Source organism: Otolemur garnettii, unplaced genomic scaffold (assembly GCF_000181295.1).
Source record: "Otolemur garnettii isolate 467f Iridium unplaced genomic scaffold, OtoGar3 scaffold00011, whole genome shotgun sequence".
Taxonomy (NCBI): Eukaryota; Metazoa; Chordata; class Mammalia; order Primates; family Galagidae; genus Otolemur; species Otolemur garnettii.
Window position 1 is genome coordinate 21,149,267 of NW_003852406.1, and position 26,191 is coordinate 21,175,457.

The window sequence follows — 26,191 nt, forward strand, 5'->3', positions numbered from 1 at the left end:
AAAATTCTAAATGCTCCAAATTCTGAAACTTTTTGAGCATCAGAAAATGCTCATTGGAGCATTTTGGATTTTGGATGTTTGAATTTGGGATGCTCAACCATTAAGTATAACATAAATATTCCAAAATTTGGAAAGAATCCCAAATTCAGCCACAAGCATTTTAGATAAGGGATACTCAACCATTATATGACTTGATTCTGTTTTACTAAGTGTTGGATCTTTAGCAATTCCCATGCCACTAAGTATTATTTGAAAATATGATAAATATGATTATAAATGACCTCATGATATTTCATTTTGGCAATGCTCCCTTGCTGTCCCTATTATAAGTAACACAAGAGTAAATGTCCTAGTGTTTGTTGATTTCCCTGGGGGCAAATTCCCAACGTGGAGTTACTGGTTAAAGGCCATGTACCATTTAAAAGTTTTGTAGAGATTCTGTCCAATGGACCTCCAGAAAATTAAACCTACTTCACTTTCTCACTCACCCTGGAGCAGAGGGCCTGGGTCCCACACCTACCTAACACTGTTGATTGGCAGACAGGGTGCATTTGAGATTTGAGAAACAACCAGCACCCGGCTCCTCCTTCAGAAAACTCGGGGGATGCAACAGCTGCCATTCAACACTTGACACTGAAGGTCTGTCTCAGCAAAGGAGGGTCTGGGTTTGTTCTTTGAGCCCTCCAAGATGAGGCCCACACCAACAGTGTGAGGATCTCCTAAGGATTCTATTAATATAATAGGACTCCAAGTCATACGCTTCTCTGTCCCCACTCTGTTGAGGCTGCAGCACTGTGAGATTCAGGGTTCAGATGATAAGTTAAATCCTTGGTCCCCTGAGAACTCTAGCATTGGGACAATTCAGTGAATGGACCATTGAAACAGTTATTCTAAATTTATGTAACTGCCAGATGCAGTGTCTCATGCCTGTAATTCTAGCACTCTGGGAAGCTGAGATGGGCAGATCCCTTGAGATTAGTGGTTCAAGACCAGCCTGAGCAAGAGCCAGACCCTGTCTCTACTAAAAAAAAAAAAAATAGAAAAAATTACCTGGGCAATGCCATGAGCTAGGCTAACACCATAGCACTGTAGTCTGGGACAACAGAGTGAGAGACTATTTATTCATTATAAATAAATAAATAGGCTCAGCACTGTAGCACAGTGGCTACGGTGCCAGCCACATGTACTGAGGCTGGCGGGTTTGAGCCCAGCCTGGGTCTGCTAAACAACAATGACAACTGCAACAAGAAAATAGCCAGGCATTGTGGTGGGTGCCTATAGTCCCAGCTACTTGGGAGGCTGAGGCAAGAGAATAACTTATGCCCAAGAGTCTGAGGTTGCTGTGAACTGTGATGTCCCAGCACTCTACTGAGGGCAACATAATGAGACTCTGTCTCAAAAATAAGTAAATAAATACATAAATACATAGATAAAATTAAGTTATGTAACACTGAAAAAGTTTGACTCCTTAAAAACTCTCTATACCTCTATTTTCTCAGCCATAAAATGTGCTTGTTAATGAGAGTTAAAACTGATTATATTTGTAAGTCAATGTAAATTTGATTATATTGTTATAATTATACTAATGATAGGTATAAGTGTTAGTATGAGCAGTGGTATATTCATCTTAAATATGAGAAGGCAGTACTGTGAGGCCAGGCTTTGGAGACAGGCAGATCTGGGTTTGGTCTCGAGTCATACCCTTTATAAAGAAACAGGAAATTGTATAACAGAGGCATTTGTGGGGGACAGAATTGTTCACATTTTAAAAAATTTTAGAATAAGCTTTCTTTAGAACATCTGGCACGGGTGTTTCATTTGTTCTTTCTTCCTTATGTATATCAAAGTAATAAATGTGCAAAGTTCAGGAGGCTAATACTATGACAAGATCTATAGTACGACAAGTGCCATGCTAGAGTCAGCTTGTACTGGCTCGTGAGAGCCTATTGTTAAATTTTTAGGAGTTTTGCAAGCTGATTGTTAAGCACAGTCATTATTAAAAATTAAATTGCATAATTTAGAATTAAATTATAGTAAAACAAAGGTACTGAATATTAAAAATTCATTACTTCCTAATTATTTTACTACTCTCTGTGTTCTCGAGGTTTACTTATGTCTATTACATTTGTGTAGTGGAAATATTCATATTATATAATGGTGTGCTACTGAGAATCTCTTCTAACTCTCTGTTTGGTGACATCACCTCTTTAACCTAAAATTAGCAATGGTGGGAATAATTAAGCCACCAAAATTGGTAAACTACAATTCAGGGCCTTGGTTCCCTGGAGACTCAGTTGTTAAACATTTACCAGCCCGTTACTACCTCTAATCTGAATCTCTGTCCTACCTTGCTACACACATCCCATTTTCTACTCCCTAAAGATAGCTACTTTGCTTGCTTTTAGCTGTTATTATTATTATTTTTTTTACGTTTACCCCTATATTTCTTCATTACGGCCTTTACTACAATGTCTTTTTGGACAACTCTTACTGACTTCCTGTTATGGAAAAAAGGACTCTAGCTCTTTTCCAGCTCTGTCTCTCTTCTTGCTATAAACACACACACACACACCCTGGTACATTATAGCACAATTCTTGTGTAAATAAACATGTAAATATTTAGGTTTTTACATTATTACAGCCATGTGAATACTGTACATAAATCATTATGCATGATCATTGCATTAACTTGCTTATACAACATTTTTTCCTGAGGTTAAAAATTGCCTTTGTTCCTGTTTTTGTTTTTGTTTTTCAAATTGATGTTTTATTCCCTTGATTCAAGTTAAGCAAAGTTTAATATAATGCTAATTCAAGAGATAAATACTCATTAATTTTCAATCACGGTATGCATTCTTTCATACAAGAAATATTTATTGAACACACTACAGACATTCTTCTAAACATTCAAGAAATTTATAAAGGTAGGTAAAAAGAAAACTGTCCCTAACTTCATGAAACTTATTTTATAGAGGTGGAAATTAAAATTTTTAAAAGTGAATAGATTAAGTAGTTTCAAAAATAAACAGAGAAAGACAACAGGGGAAGCCAGCTATAAATTTGTGAGTCTGGTCTTAGGAAATGGCATTTTATTTTATTTATTTATTATTATTATTATTTATTTTTGTGACAGAATTTCACTTTGTTTCCCTTGGTAGAGTGTGGTGACATCATAGCTCACAGCAACCTCAAACTCTTGGGTTCAAGCAATCCTCTTGCCTCAGTTTTTCATTTTTAGTAGAGATGGGGGTCTCACTCTTGCTCAGGCTGGTCTGGGACTCCTGAGCTCAAGCAATCCACCTGCCTTGGCCTCCCAGACTGCTAGGATTACAGGAGAGAGCCACCATCCCCGGCCCAGGAATGACATTTTATAAATTCTGGTAAGATAAAGCCTTGGGATAAGTCAATATTGAGCAGACTCTGAAAAAAGTGAGCAGGCAAGTCATATAAAGAAATGGGATCTCCCGGGCGGCGCCTGTGGTTCAAAGGAGTAAGGCGCCAGCCCCATATACCAGAGATGGCAGGTTCAAACCCAACCCCGGCCAAAAAAAAAAAGAAAGAAAGAAAAAAAAGGTATCTGTTCAAAGCATCTTATAAACAGAGATAAGCAAGTGCTGAGGCCGTGATACTCAACTAGTCTGACACATTCTACGGAGTTCACTGTGGCTAGAGAAAAGGGACACGTGACCTACCAGAAGGGCTGAGAGCAGAGAAGCAAGAGACTAGGTATTATGAGGCATTTTAGGCAATGAACCTCAAAGACATGGGTTTTTACTCAGACTGAGATGGGAATCCATTGGCAGATCTTAAAAGGGATGTGACATATGCCATCACATTGTAGGTGTAGGTGGCCTCTATCCACTAATTATTCCCGAACGTGGACAAAAAAAGATATTACCAGAAATTGCCAGATATCTCCTATGAAGGCTTAAAATTACCTCTTGTTAATAAGCAAGGTTTTAATCGGATCACACTGATTGATTTTATAGAAGAGGCACTAGGGGCCAAATGAACATGAAGAGAATTCAATAGCAGCTCTTGCTAGTAATCATAGTCAGTGACTATGGACCCTCATAGTAGTATATTTGGCGAGGATTGGCTGGATTGTGGGAACATTTTATTTATTTTTATTTTTTTTTACTTATACATGTGTTTATTCATGTTTTTGCTTTATTGTGACAGGGTCTCACTCTGTTGCCTGTGTTAGTGTGCAGTGACATAATCATAGCTCCCTGCAACCTTGAACTCTTGGCCTCAGCGATGCTCCCGCCTCAGCCTCCTAAAATGCTGGGGTCACAGGTGTGAGCTACCATGTTGGCCTAATAATTCCCTTTTTAAAATTCACTTGATTTCTCTAAAGAAAAGTGGTTTTCAAACTTCTTTTTTTAGTAGTGGAACTTATCTTCCAAACAGAATTTTAGGGCTCGGTGCCTGTGGCTCAAGCGGCTAAGGTGCCAGCCACATACACCTAAGGTGGCGGGTTCAAATCCCCAGCCCGGGCCTGCCAAACAACAATGATGGCTGCAATTAAAAAATGGCCAGGCATTGTGGTGGGCGCCTGTGGTCCCAGCTACTTGGGAGGCTGAGGCAGGAGACTCGCTTGAGCCCAGGAGTTGGAGGTTGCTGTGAGCTGTGATGCCATGGCACTCTACCCAGGGGGATAGCTTGAGGCTCCGTCTCAAAAAAAACAAAAAAAACAAAAAAACCAAAATTTTAGGTAGAGCTCAACTTAATAAAACAGGAAATTCAAAGCTACTGGGTTGAAAGGGGGTCCTTCCTTTCAGGGCTTCTGTGTACAGCAAGGTGGGTTGTGTACTGCACAACTTCAGAGCAATGTGATTCAGTCATGACAATCAAATTTACTCACTCCCTTGGGGAATGCATCCATTGTGTACGGAGAGGCCCACCTGGAAGTTCACTTACATCAGCATCATTCTGTGCTTTAAAAAGGCTTGTTCCCTTCTCTGGTCTGGGGTTTTGTCCACTCCCTACTCTGCATAGGTTCCCTCCCTATTCTGAATAGGATCCTGTGGTGGTATTTAACCTGTCCAACCAGTGTATCACCCATAGGCTGCTAGCTAGAAGATCCTGTTATGGCTACCTCCTGACCGGTTCAGTGCCCCTCAGATTTGCTTGGGCCAGGCTGGGTGCCAAAAGCTTAATGCAGACAGCTCTGCTCAGAGCATACTCAAATGCAGCATTTGGATATAAGGAATGGCTTTGTCACTGAGTAAGGAAGCTGTGGGAGCAGACCATGCGGGACTGGTCTCCCATGGAAAAGCCTGAGGTAGAGGAGGAGAGCTGGCCAACAATGAGCAGCAAATCACACTTTGAGAATCACACCTGTCTGGGAATCCCAGCCTTGCTTTTACCTGATTGACCTTGGCCAAATTGCTTAATCTCTCTGGGCCTTAATAGCCTCCTACCTAATTAATAGGGTTGTTGTGAGTGTTAAAAGCAATGTGTAACCCTAATAAATCCCAGGGTCAATGTGGCTCAGTCTCTGCTTACAGTCTCATTTTAAAAATCATAGTCTAACAGCCCAAAAGTAATTGAAAAGGGTATTCCAAACCTAACTGCACCACTCACAGAATGTTGACGCGGAGCCCATTCATAACTGATAGCAACCCTGTCCAAACCCTTTCCCTCTAGTCTCTGTGTTCCTACAGTGGGCCATGTCCCGGGAGCACTGTCTGGGTATTTTCCCACAACATACCACGCCAGTCTCCGAGGGCTTTTTCTCTCTCTTTCTCTGCCTCATTTCTTACTTTCCATACCAGTGCTGTTTTCACCAGGCCTGTTTTTTCTCTACCCATCTTCCTGCCACTGCTGTGTCACAAATGATCAAACAATCTGGAAATGAGCTGAGAAAGGTGCAGGCAGAAAGTGGTGGGGGAGAGGTTATGCGGGACACACGCTCTGAAATAACTCTTGCTTCATCTCCCGGGGAAGTATCGGGCACGTGCAGCAGGAGCTTGGCCAGCACTGGTTCTCTTCCTCATTATTCAGACGAGGAGCCTAGAGGGTGAGAGGTAGGGCTTGCCTAATGGACCTGCCACTTTTCTGACCACCTGCCACTTCTAGTAGATGGGCAGCGACTAGAAAAACCTCCTTAACTTATTTCCTTTAAACTCCACCCCCCCTCAAAAAAAAAACTGGTACTGAAAAGACCTGAGGGATGGAGACACAGCTTTTGCCTCTAACTCCCCCACCCGCTTCCTTCTCACCTTTTTAGCCACTGAACACAGCACAGCCCTTCCCACATCCACACACATCTCTTGTTCCATCCTTTCATGGACTCTTTTTCCTCCTCAATGCCGTAGACTGAGCGCCTGCTGCATGCTAGGCCTGTAAGAGGCTGGGGATTCAGAGACAAGGAGGTCTTCTGTTGCTCAGAGACAAATGTCAAAAACAGACTTCAAATCAGATGTGATTGTATTACTACACAAAAATTGAGGGATGCACAGCATGCTGTGAGAGCACAGAGGGGGAGCGATTAACCCACAAGGGAAGCTCTTAACCCACAAGGCACCGGGGAGACTTCCTGGAGGAAGTGTCCTCTAAACTATACAATAATATCTGATGTCGTATGATGGTAAGCTCTACACCAAGCACTTTGCTAAGCATGTTGGCTCATTCAGCTTTCACAACAAGAAGTATATGTTGCTGTTCTCATTTTAGAAATGAGGAAACCAAGGCTCAGAAGTTCATTGACTTTCCTAAGGCCACATAGCTAAAAAGTGGCAGAGCTTTAACTCAAACACAGGCCTATGTGACTCCAAACATTATGCTTTTTTTTCCCCCCAGACAGAGTCACTTTGTTGCCTTCAGGATTACAAATGCCTGCCACAACACCTGGCTTTTTTTTTTTTTTAGAAATGGGGCTCTCCCTCCAGCTCAGGCTGGTCTTCAACTCATGAGCTCAAGCAATCCACTTGCCTTGGCTTCCCAGAGTGCTAGGATTACAGGCATGAGTCAAAGACTATGCTTTCAACCACAGGGCAATGTATATAGAGGTGTTCAGGTTACACACTGCACAAGGATTCACGTCACACATAGAATAACTCATTTGAGTGTATAAGTGGACCTGGAGAGTCAGGCCTCTGTGCTCATTCCCAGGGCAGGAGGAAAGAGTCTCTTCCTGATCCAAATCTGACTGTGTTACCTCCCCTGGGGCAGTGGGTAAATGTGGGCACCGAGGAAAGCAGACATGCTCCAGTGTCCACCATGCACATAGGCGACAATGTGGGCCTGTGTGTGTGTGCTGCTGGGGCTGCCGGCCCCCCGGGCTTTGATCGTTCCTGTGAGTAGTGACATCTTAAATTTAAATGTTTTTAGTTGAGGAAAGAAGTCTTTTTGTAGTTTGCACAGGGGTGCGTATAGAGCAGCAGTGGCCCAGCCCCAACACTCTGCTGTGTGGCCACCACACCATTTGGCCCAGCAGGGACCCAAAGTTCAGTTGAAAAACCCAGAGGAAAGGATCTCTTCTCAGGGCCACCACAAGGCCATCAAACTAATCCCATTTTCTGTCTTTCTCTCTTTCTTCTCTGCAGACAGGCAGGATTGAGCCCAACTACCCCAAGGTCTGTGGTCACCAGGGCAATGTGCTGGATATCAAATGGAACCCCTTCATTGACAACATCATTGCCTCATGCTCAGAGGACACGTCGGTGAGCTCCCCGAGGAGGGTGGGCCACAGGCTCCTCCCCACTTCCTCCTGGGGGTTTCCCTTAAGATCCCCTTCCTCCCCTCTTTGCCTCTGTTCTCTGTCCTCTTTGACATCCTTCCAGCTCCCCGAGATGGGGAAGAAGGGAGCTAGGGAAGGACAGAGGCTGCAAACCCATAGAGTATTTAGCAGATCTGTGCCTTTAGTGCGATTGAGTTTGGAGGTGTTGATTTTATAGGTGAGAATTAGAATGTATAACTTAAGTGTATGATTCAGCACTTGTCTGTGATCACAAAGGGAGAAGGGTAAGAGGAAGAGTATTGACAAGGAGGGAGGGGGCGGAAGGGAGGAAACTGGTGAGCAGGAGGGAAAGAGCTCTTGATCTCTGCAGGCTGGGCTTGGTGAATGTGCCATCTGGTTTGTCCACTATGAACCGTGGTTTCTAGGGAAGGACATTTGGCTGAGAGAATTGTTGTGACTTGTCCGAGGACCCATACTGGTGACCTGAAATTTGAACTCTGTGTGTTCTACCATTTGGTGAGAAGAGAGAAGAAATAGGAGAAGGGAAATAAGGAAGAGAGAGCAGGGAGAAGCCAGAGAGAACAGATGGGGAAATGGAGATGGGAGGGGAAGGGGGAAGAGGCAATTTAGGGAAGGAGATATAGAACCCAGGAAGAGAGAAATTTGAGGCTGCTTTCTGGTTTTCCTTGGGCTTTACTGGCTTTCACAGGTGGAGGTAGGGTCAGAGGCACTGGCAGTAGCCTCTAGGTTTCTGGAGAGGGGTCCCATACTATTCCCCACAGTGCCCTTGAGCAGCACCAGCTTACCAGCTTGGGAGAAGGGGGACTTCAGAGGCTCAGCTGAGCTGGTGAGGAGGGCCCTGGAATTCCCAGGTGAAGGAAGATCAGCCTTTTAGTCGGGACACAGCATATATCTAGTCCCTACTGTCGTATCCTGGGTCCAAGTCGGACTTTCAGGTTATAGGAACTAGAAAGAACTTCAGAGCTCATGTCTCCCTGTCTTCTCAGACTGGACTGTGAGGTTCTAAGAACAAAGACTATGGCCTATTTGGCTGTGAATTCCGAGCATCCAGCACAGGGCCTGGTACCTAATAAATACTTAGTAGGTATTGGATTGGATGGATGGATGGATGGATGGAGAGAGGGATGGATGGGTGGATGGATTGTTGGATGGATGACTACATTGATGGATAGAGAAATTGATTAATGGTATGGATGATAAATAGATGAATAAATGATAGGAAGTATGACTCAATAGGTGACTGGATGCTGGGTTGATGGACAGTTGGATGAATGGAAAGATAAATAAATGAATGAATAAGTGAATGAGTGAAGTCCAACTAATCAATTATCCAAAGGAGAGAGATTTGCAGTAAACAGTTTCTATTAGTTCATGAAGTTTGGGGTAAGGTCAGCTGGCACATCACCTCGAGTAGCGAGGAGGGGCCCAGGAGGGAGGAGTGAACAGCTCCTGATTGCTAAAGCCCTAAATTAGCTGGAGAGGACTCCTGAGAGCAGCAGCAGCAAGGGCAGGGCCCGTGTGAGCAGAGAGCAAGAAGCTCCATCGGTTTGGTGACTTTCCCAGTAGCCCCAGAACCACAATGGGAAGTGGTCAGGGTCAGGACACAAGCAGACCAGTGCTGCAGAGGGAAGAGCACCAGGTGATGGCACCCAGAAAAGGTGAGGGACCAAGGATGTAAAGGGGGTCAAAGTGCTCACTAGTTGCTTCCTGAGCTAGGAAGGAGGCATATGAGTGGGAGGGGGGCTGTGGTTGGCACAAGAGACCTAGGCTTGGTGGGAGAGAGGGCAGGTAGGGAACTACCCATCCTTCTGCCCTGGATGCAGGGAGCCCAAGAAGGAGTGCAGCAACCCGAGCTAGTTCCATCCCAGCCTGCTCACGTGGTGAGTGACTGTCACCAGCCAACAGGGAGCAGACACCCCCGAAACTCAGTGCTGCCTTTTACCGAGCTCCCCACCCACTCTGGGCTGGGTACGTTACATACATGGAGGCCTCATGGCCACCCTGTGAGGCAGGTACTGCTGCCCCCAAACTGCGGGTTAAGAGATAGGCCACACATCCAGGACGCAGAGGATGAAGGTTTCACCTGGGGCTGCTGAGTGTAAAGCTCACACGCTTCCTGCTTCACCAAGTTTCATCATCACAGTCAATGCTGGATGCTCTGGGCCACTCCTGGTGTTTCAGGTGTCACCAAGGGCCCTGCTGGGTTAGAGAGGAGCAGTATCTGTGTGATGTGGGCAGGGACTAGTTGGGCTGGGGCTCTTGGAATTGCCAGCCACCGTGGCTCCTCTTCAAGTCACAATTTTTTTCTGTCTGGATCAGAGCAAGAGACAGACCTGCCCTGTCCCAGCTCAGCCTCTTATTTCACCTGATAGGTCCCAGGATCCCAGTTGATAAGCAAAACACCCCATGAGCCAAGCAACTCGCTTTACTTTTGCACACGCTGACTGAGAGACCACCATGTGCCCAGTGGCACCCTCCTGCCTACCAGGTCTCACTGTGGAACCTGGTAGGCCTGGGATGGAATCTCAGCTTCCCCTTAGCCAGCTGGGTGGCTGAGGGAGTGCCACTTTACCACTTCCAGTCTTGGCTTCACTCATCTCTGAATCAGTAAAAGTAGTGACTTTTCCCTTGTGCACTGGTGATGAGGATGGAGGAGTCTGCCCTGCACTGCACCTGGCATCCGTCAGAGCCTCTAATCTCAGCCCTGTTCTGGAAACAGCCCCAGTAGAGAGGCAGGGCCCACCCCACTGACTGAAAGGCAATGCAGAGCAAGGTCACTGTGTTCACCAAAGGCCAAACAAAGGGCTTATGCACACAGAGGGATTAATTTGGGCCAACAAGCAGGAAGGGGAAGAGAGGGTTAGGGAGGCTAGATGCTGGAGAGGCAGGACTTTGACAGGTAGAAAAGGGGGTTCAAGAAGGATTCCCTGGGAGAGACTTGTACAGGCAGGGGTCTGGAGGGAATGTCTCTGTCTTATGTTCTTTGAAAAAGGAGAGTCATCTGATGTGGCTGGGTGGTCAGTGGAAGTAGGCAGGAGGGGACGCTGCAGGAGCCATTGGGATCAGAAAGTGAAGGCCTGGGACACAGGGTGAGTGGCTGAACTTTGAAGGGAGACCTGTGCCTCTCAAGCCAGCTGAGCATAAGCCGGGACCCCTGGAGAGTGGTGGGAGTAGGGGACACTCCATGCCCCAGGGGATCAGTGAGGGACTACTAAGGATGGAGGGGTCACAGCCAGCTTTGTGGCAGATGTGGGCGGGTGGGCTGGCTGGATGCAGCTCTGCAGATGAGGGCGGGGATGCAGTGTGGCTTGGGGCACAGGAAGGGAGGGGCTGGCCTGGGCCACTGATCCAGAGACAAGAAGATTAAGTCTCTGGATCAGAGAGGAACTAAGCCCTTGCTCCGGCTGCCAGGCCAGCTGCTCCACAAGCAGGCTCAGAGCCCCATCTTACCTGTCAGGTGTTCACCTCTTCTCTGCCTCAGGCCAAGGATCCCAGCATTGAACCCAATAGACCCCTGAGGCTGAAGCTGGCCCCCCTCCTGGAGCAGGGCGGGCTGCCCCCACCCCCCATGTAGGGTTTCCCAGCCAGCACTCTCAGCCTCCTGCCAGCAGCTCTGGTTTTACAAGGGAGGAAACTGAAGCTCAGAGCCATGATAAGCTGATGGTTCAGATGCATCTGACACTCAGTATTGGCATCACAGGTCTCCTTCCTGCAGGGCCCAGGGCTTACATGGCACAGACATCCTCGTGAGCCTGGGTGGAGGGGTGTATAAAAGAAACAGAGACCGAGGCTCCCAAGAGGTGCACCAGGAGGCCTGCCGGCACTGCTTCCTCTCTAACCAGCTTTCCTGCCTCCATCAGAGTGCCTTGAGGCACAGGGCTCCGAGACACCCTCCCTCGCCTCATTCCGGGACATCAAACATGGTCTGGGGGACCAGGGCTGGGACGTCAGTCGGCAGAGCTACTGGGCCAGGCACTGTGCTACATGAGAAGAGGGCACAGCCGGTCTGGCCTCTGCCCCTGCCCCCACAGCCCTCTGCTCATCTATCAGAACAGTCAGAGGACACGGTGGGATTTAGGGAGCCCCCACTCCCCCGCTCCTTCCCCATGTCCTCATCCCTGAAATCTGTGAAGTGATCCTTGTCCCTCAGAATCTGCCTCCCAGTCCCTTCCCCCAGGGCATGAGGAGGGGTCTGAAGTCTAGCATCCATCCCCTCAGAGATCCAGTGGAACATACCCACGCCCCTTCCCGAGGGGCTTCAGTCCTGAGGGAGGGAGTGAGGGGGCCATAATTCTCCCTGGCATCTGGCAGAATCCAGTTCTTTCCGCCGCTGGGTGATGTCACCTATTGTTGAAGGGCTGTGCTTTTTATAGCTTCTGCCGCAGCTAGGGAGGGCGGCTGGCAGGCGGCAGGGAAGGGCGCTATCGGTTTCCAAGCCTCCTGCTCCCAGCCCTTCTCCAGGGCGGCAGCCAGCACCAGCAGCCGCAGAGAAAGAGAGGTTTCTGACATCTCAAGGAGAGGGAGAGGGAGGAGGGGAGGGAGGCAGGCTCTCTCGCTGTGGGCCCAGCTCAGCATCTTTCCTTTGCCTTCAAGCTCCTCCACCCAACACCCACCCTCCTTGCCCCAGAGAGATGGGGCCCCTCCCTGAGGAGCTGTGAGCCCCACAGGAAGCCCCCCACCACTCTGCCTCCAGCACCCACACACACACAAGCCCGGGAGCCAGTGCCTCTTGGAGCTGTCAGGGAGCAATGCACTCTTTAGAGGAGGCAAGAAGGCAGCCCTGACCTGGCTAGTTCCTCACAGCAAACCTGGTAGCCAGGGCGGAAGTGGTGCTGTGGTGCTTACTGCTCAGTGGCTAAGCAGACAGGCCCGGGAGTTCTAGGCCCAGGTTCAAATCCTGGCTCTGCCACTTCCCAGCTCTGTGATCTTAGTCCTGTTTTGTTCACTCTTTGGGCACTAATGGCCCTACTATAAAATAAGGATCATATGGAACCTTGACAATAAATGAATGTGAAAGTGTTTTGTGCCTCCTAAGAACCCCTTGAACATTGACTGTGACTTTTTTCTCCTTAAGTAGGGATTCAAGAATTTAAATAACTCCCCCGGTGAGGGATTGCTGAGGCTGGGAGTCAGAGCTCAGGCAGTGCTCTTTCTACCGAATCCCATTCTTATCTGTGGAGCCCCCAAGTAGGCTTTCCATCACCAGTTTCCAAGAAAGACCAGGCTGATTGCTGAACCTCAAAATCCAGGAAAGAAGTCTCCCACCCATGTCTTCCTTCCAAATCGGATCTAAGGGGTGATTCCTTATTTCTCCAGCCTTCCTCCACCCTGTTCCCCATGTTGGGAGGGGTCACTGCTGGACCTGCTGATGGTGGGAAGGCTTCTGGGCTCCTTGGGTTCTTCCATTTGTTCATTCACTCAATAAATATGCCTTGCATGCCTGGGACGTGCCAGGCATTGTTCCCTGTGTCTGTGCTGTGCAGATACAGAGGTGAATTACAAGAGCGACCCCTGGACAGTGGAGTTGACTACCCTGGTGGGGGGAGAAGTGGTCGGTGCCCTTAGAAGGGTGATTTCTAGATACCTAGAGCCAGCAGGCTGCTCTGTTGCCTGGATAGACAAGCAGAAAATCAGATCATGGCATCTTCAGCTTGTTGGATCTGAACCAGGGAAGAAGGAAGGACTGGGCATGGGCAGGGGTTTAGAAAAGAGTGAGAGTATAGTCTGCCTGGTTCAAATTCCGAGTTTGAATCCCAGCTCCTCCCTAGCTGTGTAACAGGGGCAGGTTTCTAAGCTCCATGATCCTTGTTTCTCATCCGTGTAAGGCCAATCATTAGTAATAATAATAACAGCGGTAGGCAGCACTTATGCTTTCCTGTGTCCAGCCTCATATTGACCGTTTCCTCTGGCAACCTCCTCCCAGGACTCTCAGCAGCACACGCTCAGTAATGTTTCCGTTTAGGCCCTCAGCTGGCCGCTCCTACCTCTGTGGGTTTGGTGTGATTGGTTTCCCATGTTGGGAAGCCATAAGGAAGTCAGCAGACAGGAGCATTGAGGTCAACCAAATTTGGAAAGTCTAACTCTTGTTTAGGTGAGTGACAATAAATTCAGTTGACCAGAAATGGAGAGATGGGAGTTTCGGCAGAGAGACCCTCACAGTTCTCTCCTCTCAGTGAGGGAGACATGTGAGTTGTTGGGCTCTTGGTCCCGGGCATCATCTCTATGCATCAATCAGATGAAATCTCGGTGGCAGTGACTGAGTACTGGGGTGTAGAGGCTATTAGAGGTCAGAAACCGTATGTTATACTTTCTTGCTCCTCTCTGTGCTTCCCCAAACAGTTCTTTTTCTAAGTGGATACTAAGGGGTTGGACTTGAGATTTCTCCCAGCTACATAGGCCCACTGTGAACTTCATCTCCTTCCCTGAGCTCCTGTATCACATATGCAGATGGTAAGTACTGTCTGCTGTCACTGGGTAATAAGCAGATGGCTTAGAAAAGTGTCCTCAGAGGGGCTATTGAGACTCTAGTCCCAAGTCACTAACAGCCATAACCTTTAAGGTATCAGAAAGCAGAGATCCACCCAGATGCCTCCACAATCATGTAAGTATTTTAAAGACAAAATGTATACTGAATTCCATAAAATGGTGGCACACTTCACATCATGTGTATTGACTACACAGGGGGACACAAAGTGGCTTTGAAAAATATAACTCAATTGTAAGAGGCACTTTACCTAACAAATGCAATCAGTGTAACCTGGTTTCTTGTACCCTCAATGAATCCTCAATAATAAAAAAAGAAAGAAAAAAGAAAAAAATAAAGATATAATTCAATCACATATAAAGTTTGACTTGTATACAATATGTCTATTATCCTTAGGTAATGTTAAACATCCTTAAGTATTATGAAATCTTTAGTGATCTGCTCAGTAGTGTATTTATTTTATCTTTAGTTCGCCAGCCTTTTTCATGGCAGCTCCATTATATGTGTATAATTATCCTTAAGACAGGGAAACGGATACTCAGAGAGGTTATGTAACTTAGCCAAAATCTCACAGCCAATAAGGTGAGAGCCTGGCTTTGGATGGAGCTTGTCAGGCCACTGAGTTCTTGCTTTGTTGGCCAGCCACTCCCTCTCCAGTGCACAGGGACATTTGTTTTTGTAGCTTTATTAGCAGTCCTTATCAGCCACCTCGCCTTGGCCTTGTCTGCAGTGTCTGCTGTCTCCCTTACCAGGCTGCAAGCTATTAGAGACCAAGGAATGTCCCCCTAAATCCAATCTGTGTGGCACAGGGAACAGCTGGGCATATGTTGTTGGATTGGACATAAATGAATTAAATAGGGCTCTGTCCCAGGGACCTATGATGGGGATAGTCTCAGGCATAGCTGACTTGCTAGAGAGAGCACTGTGGCCACTTGTCCCCACCCCTTCCTTCCAGAAATCCGGTTTGGCAGTTCCTACTGGGTTTCCTGTTGAAACAAAGTAACCTCCCAGAGCATCCTCCAGGCAGAACCCAAAGGGCTCCTCCCACAGCCCATCCACTCTTTGTTTCCAACAAATCCCTTAAATACTAAAGGGTGAAATTCCTTTCCCAGTTACTTGGGCCCACTGTGAACTCCAGCTCCTCCTCTGAGCTGTACAGCATATGGTGCCAACTGTTTGCTGTAACCATGGGTCAGTGATGCATTCAATTGTGTAAAAGACAAAGAAGTTTGGAAGATTACCTCATGTGTTTCAATATGAGCGTGAAAAGACCAGGGCACAGGGGGGAAAGCTGCTGGTCTCAAATGGGGATGAGGCAGAGATAGCCTTCTCTGTGGGATATTCATTCATTCAGGTCCCCTGAACCCTGCCTGAGACCCTACATCTAACAGTCACTGTTGAAAACAGCTCTTTTGGTTTCCACCTGTAGCCCTTTGCTCCATGAGACTGGCACGTGAACTAGGAGCGAGAGCCTGGGCACAAATGCCACCTGTCCTCCCTGTCCCCTTGATTTAGCCCCGAGGTTCCTAGCTCCTGTGGCTACAAAGCTTGAGACTCACAAGGACTCTGAAGCCAATTTAGTTTAACCCATACATCTCTGTTTTCTAGATGAGCTAGAGCCCCAGAGAGGTTAACCACCTTGTCCCATGTTCCCCATCTCCTAAGTGGGTTGACAGCCTGGGTGGATCGTCACTCCACAGCTCCCTAATGCCTCTCCTTTACTGGGCACATCTCCATTAACTCAGGGACACCTCAGTTAGCTGAACTGATCAGGAAGTAGGTTGTTCTGGGAAAGAATTTTTTCCTGAGACTCTAGGTTCAAGTAGGGCTTCCTTCTTTAGGCCTTGGTGATAGGGTATGATGCCCATAACCTCCAGCCCCCTCTGTGATCTGCCCCCCCTGCTCCACACCAGACAGACAGACCACCTCCGTGAAATTTCCCCATCCCCAGTACCTGATCCCCCATCCCCAGTGACTGGTTATTTTTCTATCTCCTTGCCCCTCCCAGATCCTCCCACCCTGGTCACCTCCAAGACTGACTTCCAGTCTTGGTTTCCACTGGGACTGTCTGCCTGGTACGTCCTGCTATGTGCAGCTCATAGCAGGAGGGGGAAAGTTCAATGCTGCGTAATATTGGCTCATAGGAGACCCTTGGGAGGTTTTTGTGGACTGAATAAGACTCAAATTTTGGTTCCAAAGATATTTCTGAAAGACCAGAGACCACTCTCCTGCCCCAGTCAATGCTTACCCACTGCAAGCTTCGGTGTGAGGCATCCATAAACAGAATCCTCTGCCCCCAAAGGCCTGCCTGCTGGCCTGTCATTCTACACTTTAAAGTCTCATCTCTTTGATTCTGAAAGCTTCTGGAGCTTTCTACTCCAGTGCATAGAAGGGTGGCCAGTAGACATGAGGAGAGATGGCAGTATCTAAGAATCAAAGGAATGCAAATCCAAACAGCAGATAGAAGGCATTTTTGACCTATCAGATGGGTTTAAAGCAGTTTTTTAAAAGGTGTAGTTTTAGAGGCATAATGAATCACTCTCAGACTCTGGGTAAAAACTGGGACAGCTTTTGGGGACAATTTTACTGTAACTATATAAAAAAAGAACACTTTGAGGCATCTGTCCTACAAGAATATTCACATCCATGCACAAACTTGTATTATGAGCATATTCATCATAGAATGAATTGTATTGGTGGGGAAAAAGTCTGACTTCAGATGTCAATTCACAAAGGTTGATTAAACTCATCATGGGACAGTCATACAACATACGTCTCTCTAGCCACTTAAAAGGATAAGTTAGATCTTCATATAGTGGTGTGGAAAGATGCCCACTATCTGTGGTTCCATGAGAAAAGCTAGCTGAAGAATGTGTGTATGTGTGTAATAAAAGAAAGAAGTGTGTGTGTCTAACCCAAGCATTTGTCTCTAACTTCAGAGTCACCTTCCTACATTACATTTGGGGACAATCGGAATGTATGCCTGTCTTGTTGGCGACTACTGAGTCATGTACCCAGCAGGTTGTCCCTAAATCAGTCCTCATCCCTGAACACCCTTGAGCAAGGGCTATCAAGGAAAGACGGTCATAAAATGTGCTGGGTCCCCCACCCCCACACACCATCCCCACTTAGGACTGGGGGAGTGTTGGGCTTTACTGGAGGGCTGGAGCCACCAACTGGGATGACAATGGGTATGGGAAAGCTTCTCAAACTCTCCCCTAATTATAAACTTTTTCTCAAGTGGACTTTTGAAACTAATTTACTGAAACTGAGAATAGGACACTGCAAATCTTTGATTGAACCTGCCTTTTCCTGGAACCTTCCAGTTGACAGGTTCAGCAGCCGGGTTTTTGGAAGATCACAAGTGCAGAAATACTTGTATCTGTCGTCTGAGTAAGAACTAAGAAGGGAAGCTTCTCATAGAAATTGCTTTACGGGCACCCAGCCTTGCTCCCAGGTCCTCGGGTCTGCCTTTGTCTTTCTTGGATGTGCTTTGCACGTTTGTTCGCAGCCTTCAGAATTATCGAGTGGCTGGTGTTACATATTGACGTAACCTAGTAAATTGTTCCCCTAACGTTGGTCGCTTGCAGTGTTTCTATGTTTTCTGTGTACATGATGCAATGAACATCTTCACGCATGGAGATTTTTCTTATGTTGTATTTTTAAGAGTGAAGTTAGTAGGTCAAAGGGTACAATATAAATGTCTTTACGGCTCCTACTAAAGATTGTCAAATTGCTTCCAAAAGAGTTGCTCTGATTTATAATACTACCAACATCAACAGAATCTACGGGTTCCAGTATAATCTTGCCAACACTGGCTTTTTTTTAAAGTTGGCTATTTTAGCAGATTACAAATGGTATCTCAAAGCTGTTTTTCCTGTTTTTCTCCTTACTAGCAAGGGTGGAGTTCAGATTTTCAAAAGATTTGTTTTAAAAGTATCCTAAGTTGCAGTCACATGTGCTTTCTTCTTCCTACTTAGCCGACAACAAGTAATATTAATAATGATGTTAACAACATGAACTATGATTCCTTAGGTCTTTAGAGCACTTTACAGATTATGAATTGGTACACCGTTATGTCATGTTATTCTGCCAATAGGCGAGGGAGGGCAAGGATTTTTCCCCCTTTATATTCAAAACAGTTGAAACTATACAGAGTATGTTTCGTTTGAGTGGCAGACACCCACGGGGGCTAATGTAGATAATCTGAGAGGAGGGTTATTCAGAGATTGCAGAGAAACTGCTCAGTCTGTCTCTCTGGGGCCACGTGGTCTCTTCTCTCTGCTTCCCTCAGCGTGTCCCATCCTCCTCTCCGCAGATCATCTTTTTCTGCTTCTTTATCAGCATCCACCAGACTGAAAATAGCAGCTATATCCAGGCTCTGCCCATCCTTTTAGCTCAAGTCCCACCATCTCATCAGAGTCTCTGCCCCGAGTCCATCATCCCTCAGGAGAGACCTCGGCCTTCCAGCTGATGCATTGCTCTCTGCTTAGGAGTCCATCCTGGGTTGGGGACAGAATGGCAGACAAGGCCATACGGTTAAAGGCAGGTCTAGGACCGAGAAGGGTAGAAAGAAGGCACAATCTCTCAGGAATGTGTGGGATGGAAAGCCGAGATAGGCTTTTTAGTACAACATTTTCTAGAAGCTGCATGGTCCTCTGAGCCTGACTAGACCACAGCAATAGCAACCCACTTGTAATAATAGCTCTTAGGTCTATAGAGACGTCGCAGAAAAAAACCCTCTCAAAGGTAGAGGGGAGATGATCTCTTTCCTCTCTAGCCACACCCAAGGACCTCCCCACAGGCTGTCCTCACCGCCTGGAGCCAGGAGGTGCCTTACCAGGCAGATGTTGGAAAGCCTGGTGTCCAAGGGAGGGGACGCTTGTCATCAAGGGCGCCTCCTGGCCCTGCCCACCCAGCCTGGTTCCTCCGTCCCCCTCTGCAGGTCCGGATCTGGGAGATTCCCGAAGGCGGGCTGAAGCGGAACATGACGGAGGCACTCCTGGAGCTGCACGGGCACAGCCGGCGCGTGGGGCTGGTCGAGTGGCACCCCACCACCAACAACATCCTGTTTAGCGCGGGCTATGACTACAAGGTGCGGGCGGGCCAGAGCCAAATTGGTGGGGAGATAAGGGGGTCTCCGGGGGCCCACAGGGAGCACTGCTACGTCCTAAGCAAACAGTATTGCCTTACCAGTCCCTTCGCTCACCATTCACTACACACGACTGAGCATCCCCTGTGTGGCCCCGTCGTTCCTGGGGTCCGAAGAGGCTGCAGGCATCTTTTCTGCCTTCTGTTGGTGGCTGAAGGACTGGAGGAGAATGCCCATTCTATGCCCACCCTTTGCTTGGCCATTTCCCAAGCAAGAGGTGGGTACTGCTTCCTGGTAGAAGAAAAAAAGCTGCTGCTGGAGGAAAGAAGGTGGAGCCTCAGCCTTTGCTTCAGGCATGTCCTCAAAAGAGGTGTGCCAGCCACCTGGGAGCTGGCAAGGAATCTGTATCTTTCTTGCCAGTTACAGAACGGAGCCGGGATGGAGCTGGGATTTGACCAAGGATATTAATGGATCTGTGTGACAGGAACGTGTCAGCCTTTCCATGTAGAACTCAACAACCCTGTCCAGCAGCCCGGCACACCTTGGGCCCTGCCTGGGGGCTTCTCCCAGGGCCACACATGCCAGGACTTCAATAGCGGCTGACTCTGCCTCCTGTGCATCTGTCCTTCAGGTCCTCATCTGGAACCTGGATGTGGGCGAGCCGGTGAAGATGATTGACTGCCACACGGATGTGATTCTCTGCATGTCCTTCAACACAGATGGCAGCCTACTTACCACCACGTGCAAAGACAAGAAGCTGCGTGTGATCGAGCCCCGCTCGGGCCGTGTTCTGCAGGTGGAACCCTATATTTTCTGAGGGTGGGGGAAAGTCCTGGGGCCTCTAGCTCAGCGGTACCAGCCCCCTTCTCCCATGCACTTTTACTGACCAGCCCATCTGTTCTGGGCCCTGCCTTATTCTGGGTGGGGAGGGCCCTCAGTACCCTTCACTGTACCCCTTCCCCTAGACAGGGTTGTCTGGCCTACTGTGGAGTCTGAACTGGTGACACCTTCAGTGTATAAATCTCTAGATGTTAACAAGTCCTGTCAGGGGCACAGGGAGAGGAGAGGAGGATTTGGGCTCACCACCCAGCCATCTTCATGAGATGAGCTGGTGGGAAATGGCTCAGGGTAGCAAGGGTGATGGTGAACTTAGCTCCACTTTGAGTCTTTGAATCTCCTGGGTCTTGGGTATGAGGAAGAGGTAGGTGCCGTTTGGTAGCAATTGAAAATTCCTGAGCACCTACTGTGTCTTGGGACTGGGTGAGATGGAAAATTTAGATGAAATGTGAGGTTTGCCTCCTATGTAAGAAAGGCCTGATGTGTTCATCATGGAAGAATCCATCATTGCAAGGCCAGAAGGTTATCTACTGCTGCAGGCTGGCCATCCCAAATCCAAACATCCCAATTCCAAAATGCTCCAAAATCCAAAACTTTTGCGTGCCTATGTGATGCTCAAAGGAACTGCTCATTGGAGCATTTCAGATGTTCAAGTTGGGAAAGCTCAACCAAAAGTTAAGTAGAATACAAATATTCCCAAATCCAAAACCATCCTAAATTCAAAACACTTCTGGTCCCAAGCATTTTGGATAAAGAATAGTCAACCTACACTACTACAAATAACAGTAATTACAGTTGTCAGGTTCGTTGGTATTAACTGATACTTCCTAAGGGCTCGCTGTGTGGCACCCTGGCCAAGGGCTCTGCGTCTTCTCACTTAATCTCAGGACGGCCCTCTGAGGTAGGCACTGTGACTGTTCTCATTCTACACACGAGAACACTGAGCCTGGGTGAGGTTGGGAGACTTGAATCTCACAGTTCCAGCAGGGGCTAGATTTCAAACCCAGAGCCCCTGCTGAACAGAAAGAATGTTAGAGAGAAGAGAACTCAACCTCCAACTCACAGATGGGGACACGAGCCCAGAGAGGGTGAGGGGCTTCTCCCAGGCTGCACATTTTTTAGTAAGGCTGGGACTAAAATCCAGAGCAAGTGCCGCCAGCCTGGATCTGTGCACTGTCCCACTAGCCTCTTTTCTGACCTGATGCTGACTCACCTGGAGAAGGCCTGACATAGGTTAGGAGGGAATCTGGTGGCGTTGTGAGCTGATGGACAGGACAGAAACAGAGGACAGTTCAGTGAAGGTGATGAAATGAGTTGTCAAACAGGAAACCTACATGAGTCCTTGTTCTCCCGAACCTCAGTTTCTTCATCCTCAAAATGGTTATCCCCAATAATATTGTTATGAGCTTCAAAAGAGACGCCCCTATAACGTCAGTTCCCTTATCCTTCCCCAGTCCCCAGGCTCTGGAGAACAGCAGAAAGACCTGGACTCCTGGTTCCCAGGGCCTCACTGCTCCATGGGCCCTACAGGAGTTTCCTGTTTCTGCTATAACAAGTTACCATAAACCAGGTGGCTTGAAACAACAGAAACTTATTCTCTCCTAGTCTGGAGGCCATATGCCCCAAATCAAGGTGTCAGTAGGGCTGCACTCCCCGCAGAGGCTCTGGGGTAGGGTCCGTCCCTCACCTCTCACTGGCTGCTAACACTCCAGTCTCCACACCCACCGTCACACACAGGAACCATTTTAAAGAAACATTCCCAAGGCCCAGGGGATTAGGACATATCTTTTTCAGGGAGAGGACAACATTTATCCCACTATAGTATTCAAGCGTTGGGGCCTCTGGCTCACCAGTTCTTTCTGTTCCCACCAGGAGGCAAACTGCAAAAACCACAGAGTGAATCGGGTGGTATTCCTGGGAAACATGAAGCGGCTTCTCACGACAGGGGTCTCCAGGTGGAACACGAGACAGATTGCACTCTGGGACCAGGTCAGCCACAGAGAGCCCAGGCAGTGGGCAGGAGGGAGCAGGCAGCCTAGACCTGGGGTCTCTGCTTCCAGGATAGGGCAAGAGTAGAGTGAGGTTTGCAGTCTGGGGTCCCTAGGGCCTCTGATCCAGGTAGCATGATGTGCTATGGAAGGGAAGGATAGAATGAGGCTCAGAGGATACTGTGGGACGGAGCCTCAGAAGGGCCTCTGCCCAGCCTCATGTAGGGTGGGGAAGGCAGGGCCGTCTTGGCTGGGGCTTAGATATGGTCACACCCCCGCCCAGACACAGGTGTGCATTTCCCTGTCACAAGTGTGTGATGGTATTCGGTTGTGGAGTGGGACATGGGGTCCACTGGGTCTGGAAGACTGCAAAGCCACTCCTTGTCAAGGCCCCAGGCCCTGGGGAAGCTGAGTTGGCATTTTCTTTCTTTCTTTTTTTTTGCAGTATTTGGCTGGGGCTGGGCTTAAACCTGCCATCTCTGGCATATAGGGCTGGCACTCTACTCCTTTGAGCCACAGGCACATTGTCACATGGGTGGCCAGTGTAGCCTGGCTTCCGGCTCCAGCACTCTGCCCTTATCACATGCACCTGCACCCACACCCCAGGGAAACCACAGCCTTCAGCCAGGCCAGGTGGACTTTTGACTGGGTTAATAGAGTCATGGGGACCAGTGTCTGGTCTCCCCCAAGTCCCCATCCTTTCCCACCCACTACCTCACCCAGAGTAACAGGCCAGTGAGAGGGCCCTGGACAACAGCAGCAGGTATGCGAAGAGGGTATTCAACTCTCTGTGAGCACCAAGGCCTGTTCCCCCATCATTTGAACAGAGTACTAAGGAGAGGGATTGGTTAAGGCCCTTCCCACTGCAGACTCTCTGCTCTTGAAAGAGAGAGACACAGCACGGCTCGCTGAGGACACAGCAGGAGTGGGGTGGTGGGCAGACCAGAAGGCCAAGGGGCAGCCTGCTTAACTGGGGCCAAAGGAAGCATTCATTGCTTTGGAGGTCGCGTCCTCAGAGGGTCATGCCAGTTTCTGACACAATCCCCAAGGAAGAAACCAGCCGGAGCGCATGGAGGGCTTCAAGGGGTAACACCAGCTACACCTGCAGGATGTTCACCCTCTTTCTCCAGAGTTGAGGGCTGAGTCCCAGAACGATTAAGTAGCAAGTAGTGGGTTTGGGGAGAGGACACTGAGAACAAGTCCCCTGCCTCCCACTGCTGCCACAATAGGCTGCTTTTCATGACAAGGAAGTCGGTCTTGCCACCACTCACAGGACAGGCTTTATAACATCTGAGGGAGGTCTTGATCTAAAGGGGTCTAACTCTGGGAGGCCCTGCTGGGTTTGGGGAAGGTGGCCTTCCATCCTGCCTGGACATAGGCTGAGACCTGCTCCTCTCCCACAGGAAGACCTGTCCATGCCCCTGATTGAAGAGGAAATCGATGGGCTCTCAGGCCTCCTGTTTCCTTTCTATGACGCTGACACCCACATGCTCTACCTGGCTGGAAAGGTAGTAGGAGGTGGGGGAGGGTCTGGAGCAGCTTCAAGGGCCCTGCCCTACCGTCCCTGGGCCCCACCTGACCCCCTAAGAAGCACCACCCTAACCTCTCTGGCCTCCCCTGACCCAAGCCAAGCCCCTGGGCCCCACCCTTTCCCTTGGCACCTGCCCTCAAGTCTGACACTCATCCTTACTGAAGTGTCAGTGACCGGGGATTCCTTCCAAGGTGATTTACACTGGAATAAAGATCAGAGCCTGCAGTGTAGACAGTGATGAATGATGGGATTTGAGGCATCTGCCAGGAGATGTTTGTGAGCACAGACTTCCTTGTGAGAAAGGTTGTCTACACAGCGCCCGGCCCACCCACCTCCAGCCCCAGCACGTCCCCTGGGGCAGACTCGCCAGGGAGCTAGAGGCTGGGTCTACCTGGATGTTTGAGCACCTCTGCAGTGCAGGAGAGAGTCCTGTTTGGCCTGCTCTGCCTCCCTCACCTCTGCTTCTCCTGTCCCAGGGGGATGGAAACATCCGCTACTATGAGATCAGCACGGAGAAGCCCTACCTGAGTTACCTCATGGAGTTTCGCTCCCCAGCCCCACAGAAGGGCCTAGGTAAGGCACCCAGGGCTGCTGTGGCTGGTGTACTCTGGAACAGGAGATGGGACATTTAGCTCATGGTCACCCTCCTCCCCTAAATGGAAATCAGACTGTGGGCACATCAGAATGGAACCTATGGGTGCTGTGTCTCGTGAGAGTCAGCCAGCCTTTCCTCAGCTGGCCTGACTCTGCCTATTCAGCCAGCACTGTTATCCCATGGTCCTCTGTCCCCCGTCACCTCTTCCTGGCCAGTAACCTACAGGGGTGTGCTGTGTGTCTCCGCTCCCAGTTGCAGATGGGGAGCCTGAAGCCCAATGTGGCTGTGACAGGGGAGGGAGGTGGTTCAGTCACTAATAGTGAGAGAGGAGCCTTCTCCACCCAGATCTCTTCCTAAGCCTCTGGGGAGCTAGGACTCCCGAGGACAGCAGCAGCTGTGTCTGCCTGATTGTCCGGGACAGAGTTCCAGGTGTGTCCACAACTGCTGAGCCCTGCAGAGGGCTTGAGGGTGGAAGGGTCAGGGTGAGTCAGGCAAGATGTTCTTCATAGCCCACACTCTCCCACCACTAAAGTCTCAAAACAAATTTTCATTCCTGTTAACTAACCTGGTGGTGCATATGATCCAGAAGTTCCACTTTGGGGGTCTGAATCACCCACAAAAAAACACCTTAGGGCCCTCCCCTATTCCCACCTCCATGGGTGATCTCCCTCCTTGGAGCTCAAACTCAACTGGTTTTCTCTGTGGATCTGGTATTCCAGACAGGGCCTGGGAGCCAACTTCAGGGACATCAAGACTGAAAAGGCCCAAGAGTTCACCTCAGTGACTAAAAGCAAAACGGAGGCCCAGAGATGTTTGAGGTCCCAATGACCATCCTGTCCCTTTATCCCTTTCTGTCATTCACAACTCTGCCATCCCCTACCTCCCTCACTGACACAAAACAGTATAAACACTAACTGCATCAAATAGTATAAACATCATCCTGGGCTTCGGAGGCAGACCTGGGTTTGCTTTCTGGCTCAACTGTGTTGTCTTCAAGTCTCAGTTTGCTCATCTATGAAATGGGGATAATCAATATACCTTGCGATGCTATTACAGAGCTTAGAGACTGTATGTACAATGTGCCTGGTAGAGCAACTGGCCCCTTCATGCAGTCATTTAAGAAACACTTTTTGGGCACCAATTGTGCACCAGACCCTAGTTGAGGTCCAGGGATGAAGTGGTAAAGAAAATAGAACATGACCTTACACTTGTGGGGCTCACATTCTGCCAAGAAGCAGACACACAATAAACTAATAAGTAAGAAAAATATCAGATGGAGTGAGTTCAAGGCAGAGAAGGAAATAGGGTGAGAGAACAGAGAATGACTTGGGGCTGCTTGAGACCAGGTAGTCGGGGAAGCCTTCTCTGTGGAGGCAGCATTTTAAGCTGAGATCTGAAAGGTAGGAAAGGGGGAAAGTAGTCCCAGCAGGGGAACTAGTTAGTGCAAAGGGCCTGTGGCCAAAATGAGCCTGGCATGTTCTAGGGACATAAGGGAGGGCAGCGTGTCTGAGCAATGGATTCTGTGACATAGCAGGAGAGGGAAGAGGTGAGGGGACAGAGTTGAAGACGTGGACAGTGATCCATGGGATGCATTAGCCAGGAAAAGGAGTTTGGATTTGATTGGGAAGTCAAAGGGGGTTATCTTTTTCTTAAGTGGATGGGTAGGAGATGAAATGTCAGTTTAATGCTGGTTTCTGTAGAGAGAATGGAATTGGGAAGGGCAGGGTGAGGCAAGGAGAACAGTTAGGAGGCGATTGTGGACTTTGGGGTAAGAAAGGAGGACAACTAGGTGGACAGCATGAAGATGGGGAAAAGGGGTTGAGTCCAGGAGATGTTTGGAGAGTAGGGTCAGCAGGACTTGCTGTGGTGTTAGATACGGGCTGGGGAGGCCAGGAGCAGAGGAAGGAACCAGGGAGCACTCACCTGGTCCTGTGGTGTTAGATACGGGCTGGGGAG

At 48.6% G+C, this 26,191-nt stretch overlaps 1 protein-coding gene across 1 annotated transcript in view; it reads left to right on the forward strand.

Annotated features, from left to right (window-relative positions):
- The window catches only part of CORO2B (coronin 2B), an 80,326-nt gene that overhangs the window by 47,941 nt on the left and 6,194 nt on the right, over positions 1-26,191 (forward strand). The window contains exons 2-7 of the mRNA XM_003784462.2: positions 7,554-7,670; positions 19,138-19,287; positions 19,916-20,080; positions 21,994-22,110; positions 23,513-23,617; positions 24,117-24,213. Of these exons, the coding sequence (XP_003784510.1) occupies positions 7,554-7,670; positions 19,138-19,287; positions 19,916-20,080; positions 21,994-22,110; positions 23,513-23,617; positions 24,117-24,213 (751 nt within the window). The remainder of the gene's footprint in view (positions 1-7,553; positions 7,671-19,137; positions 19,288-19,915; positions 20,081-21,993; positions 22,111-23,512; positions 23,618-24,116; positions 24,214-26,191) is intronic.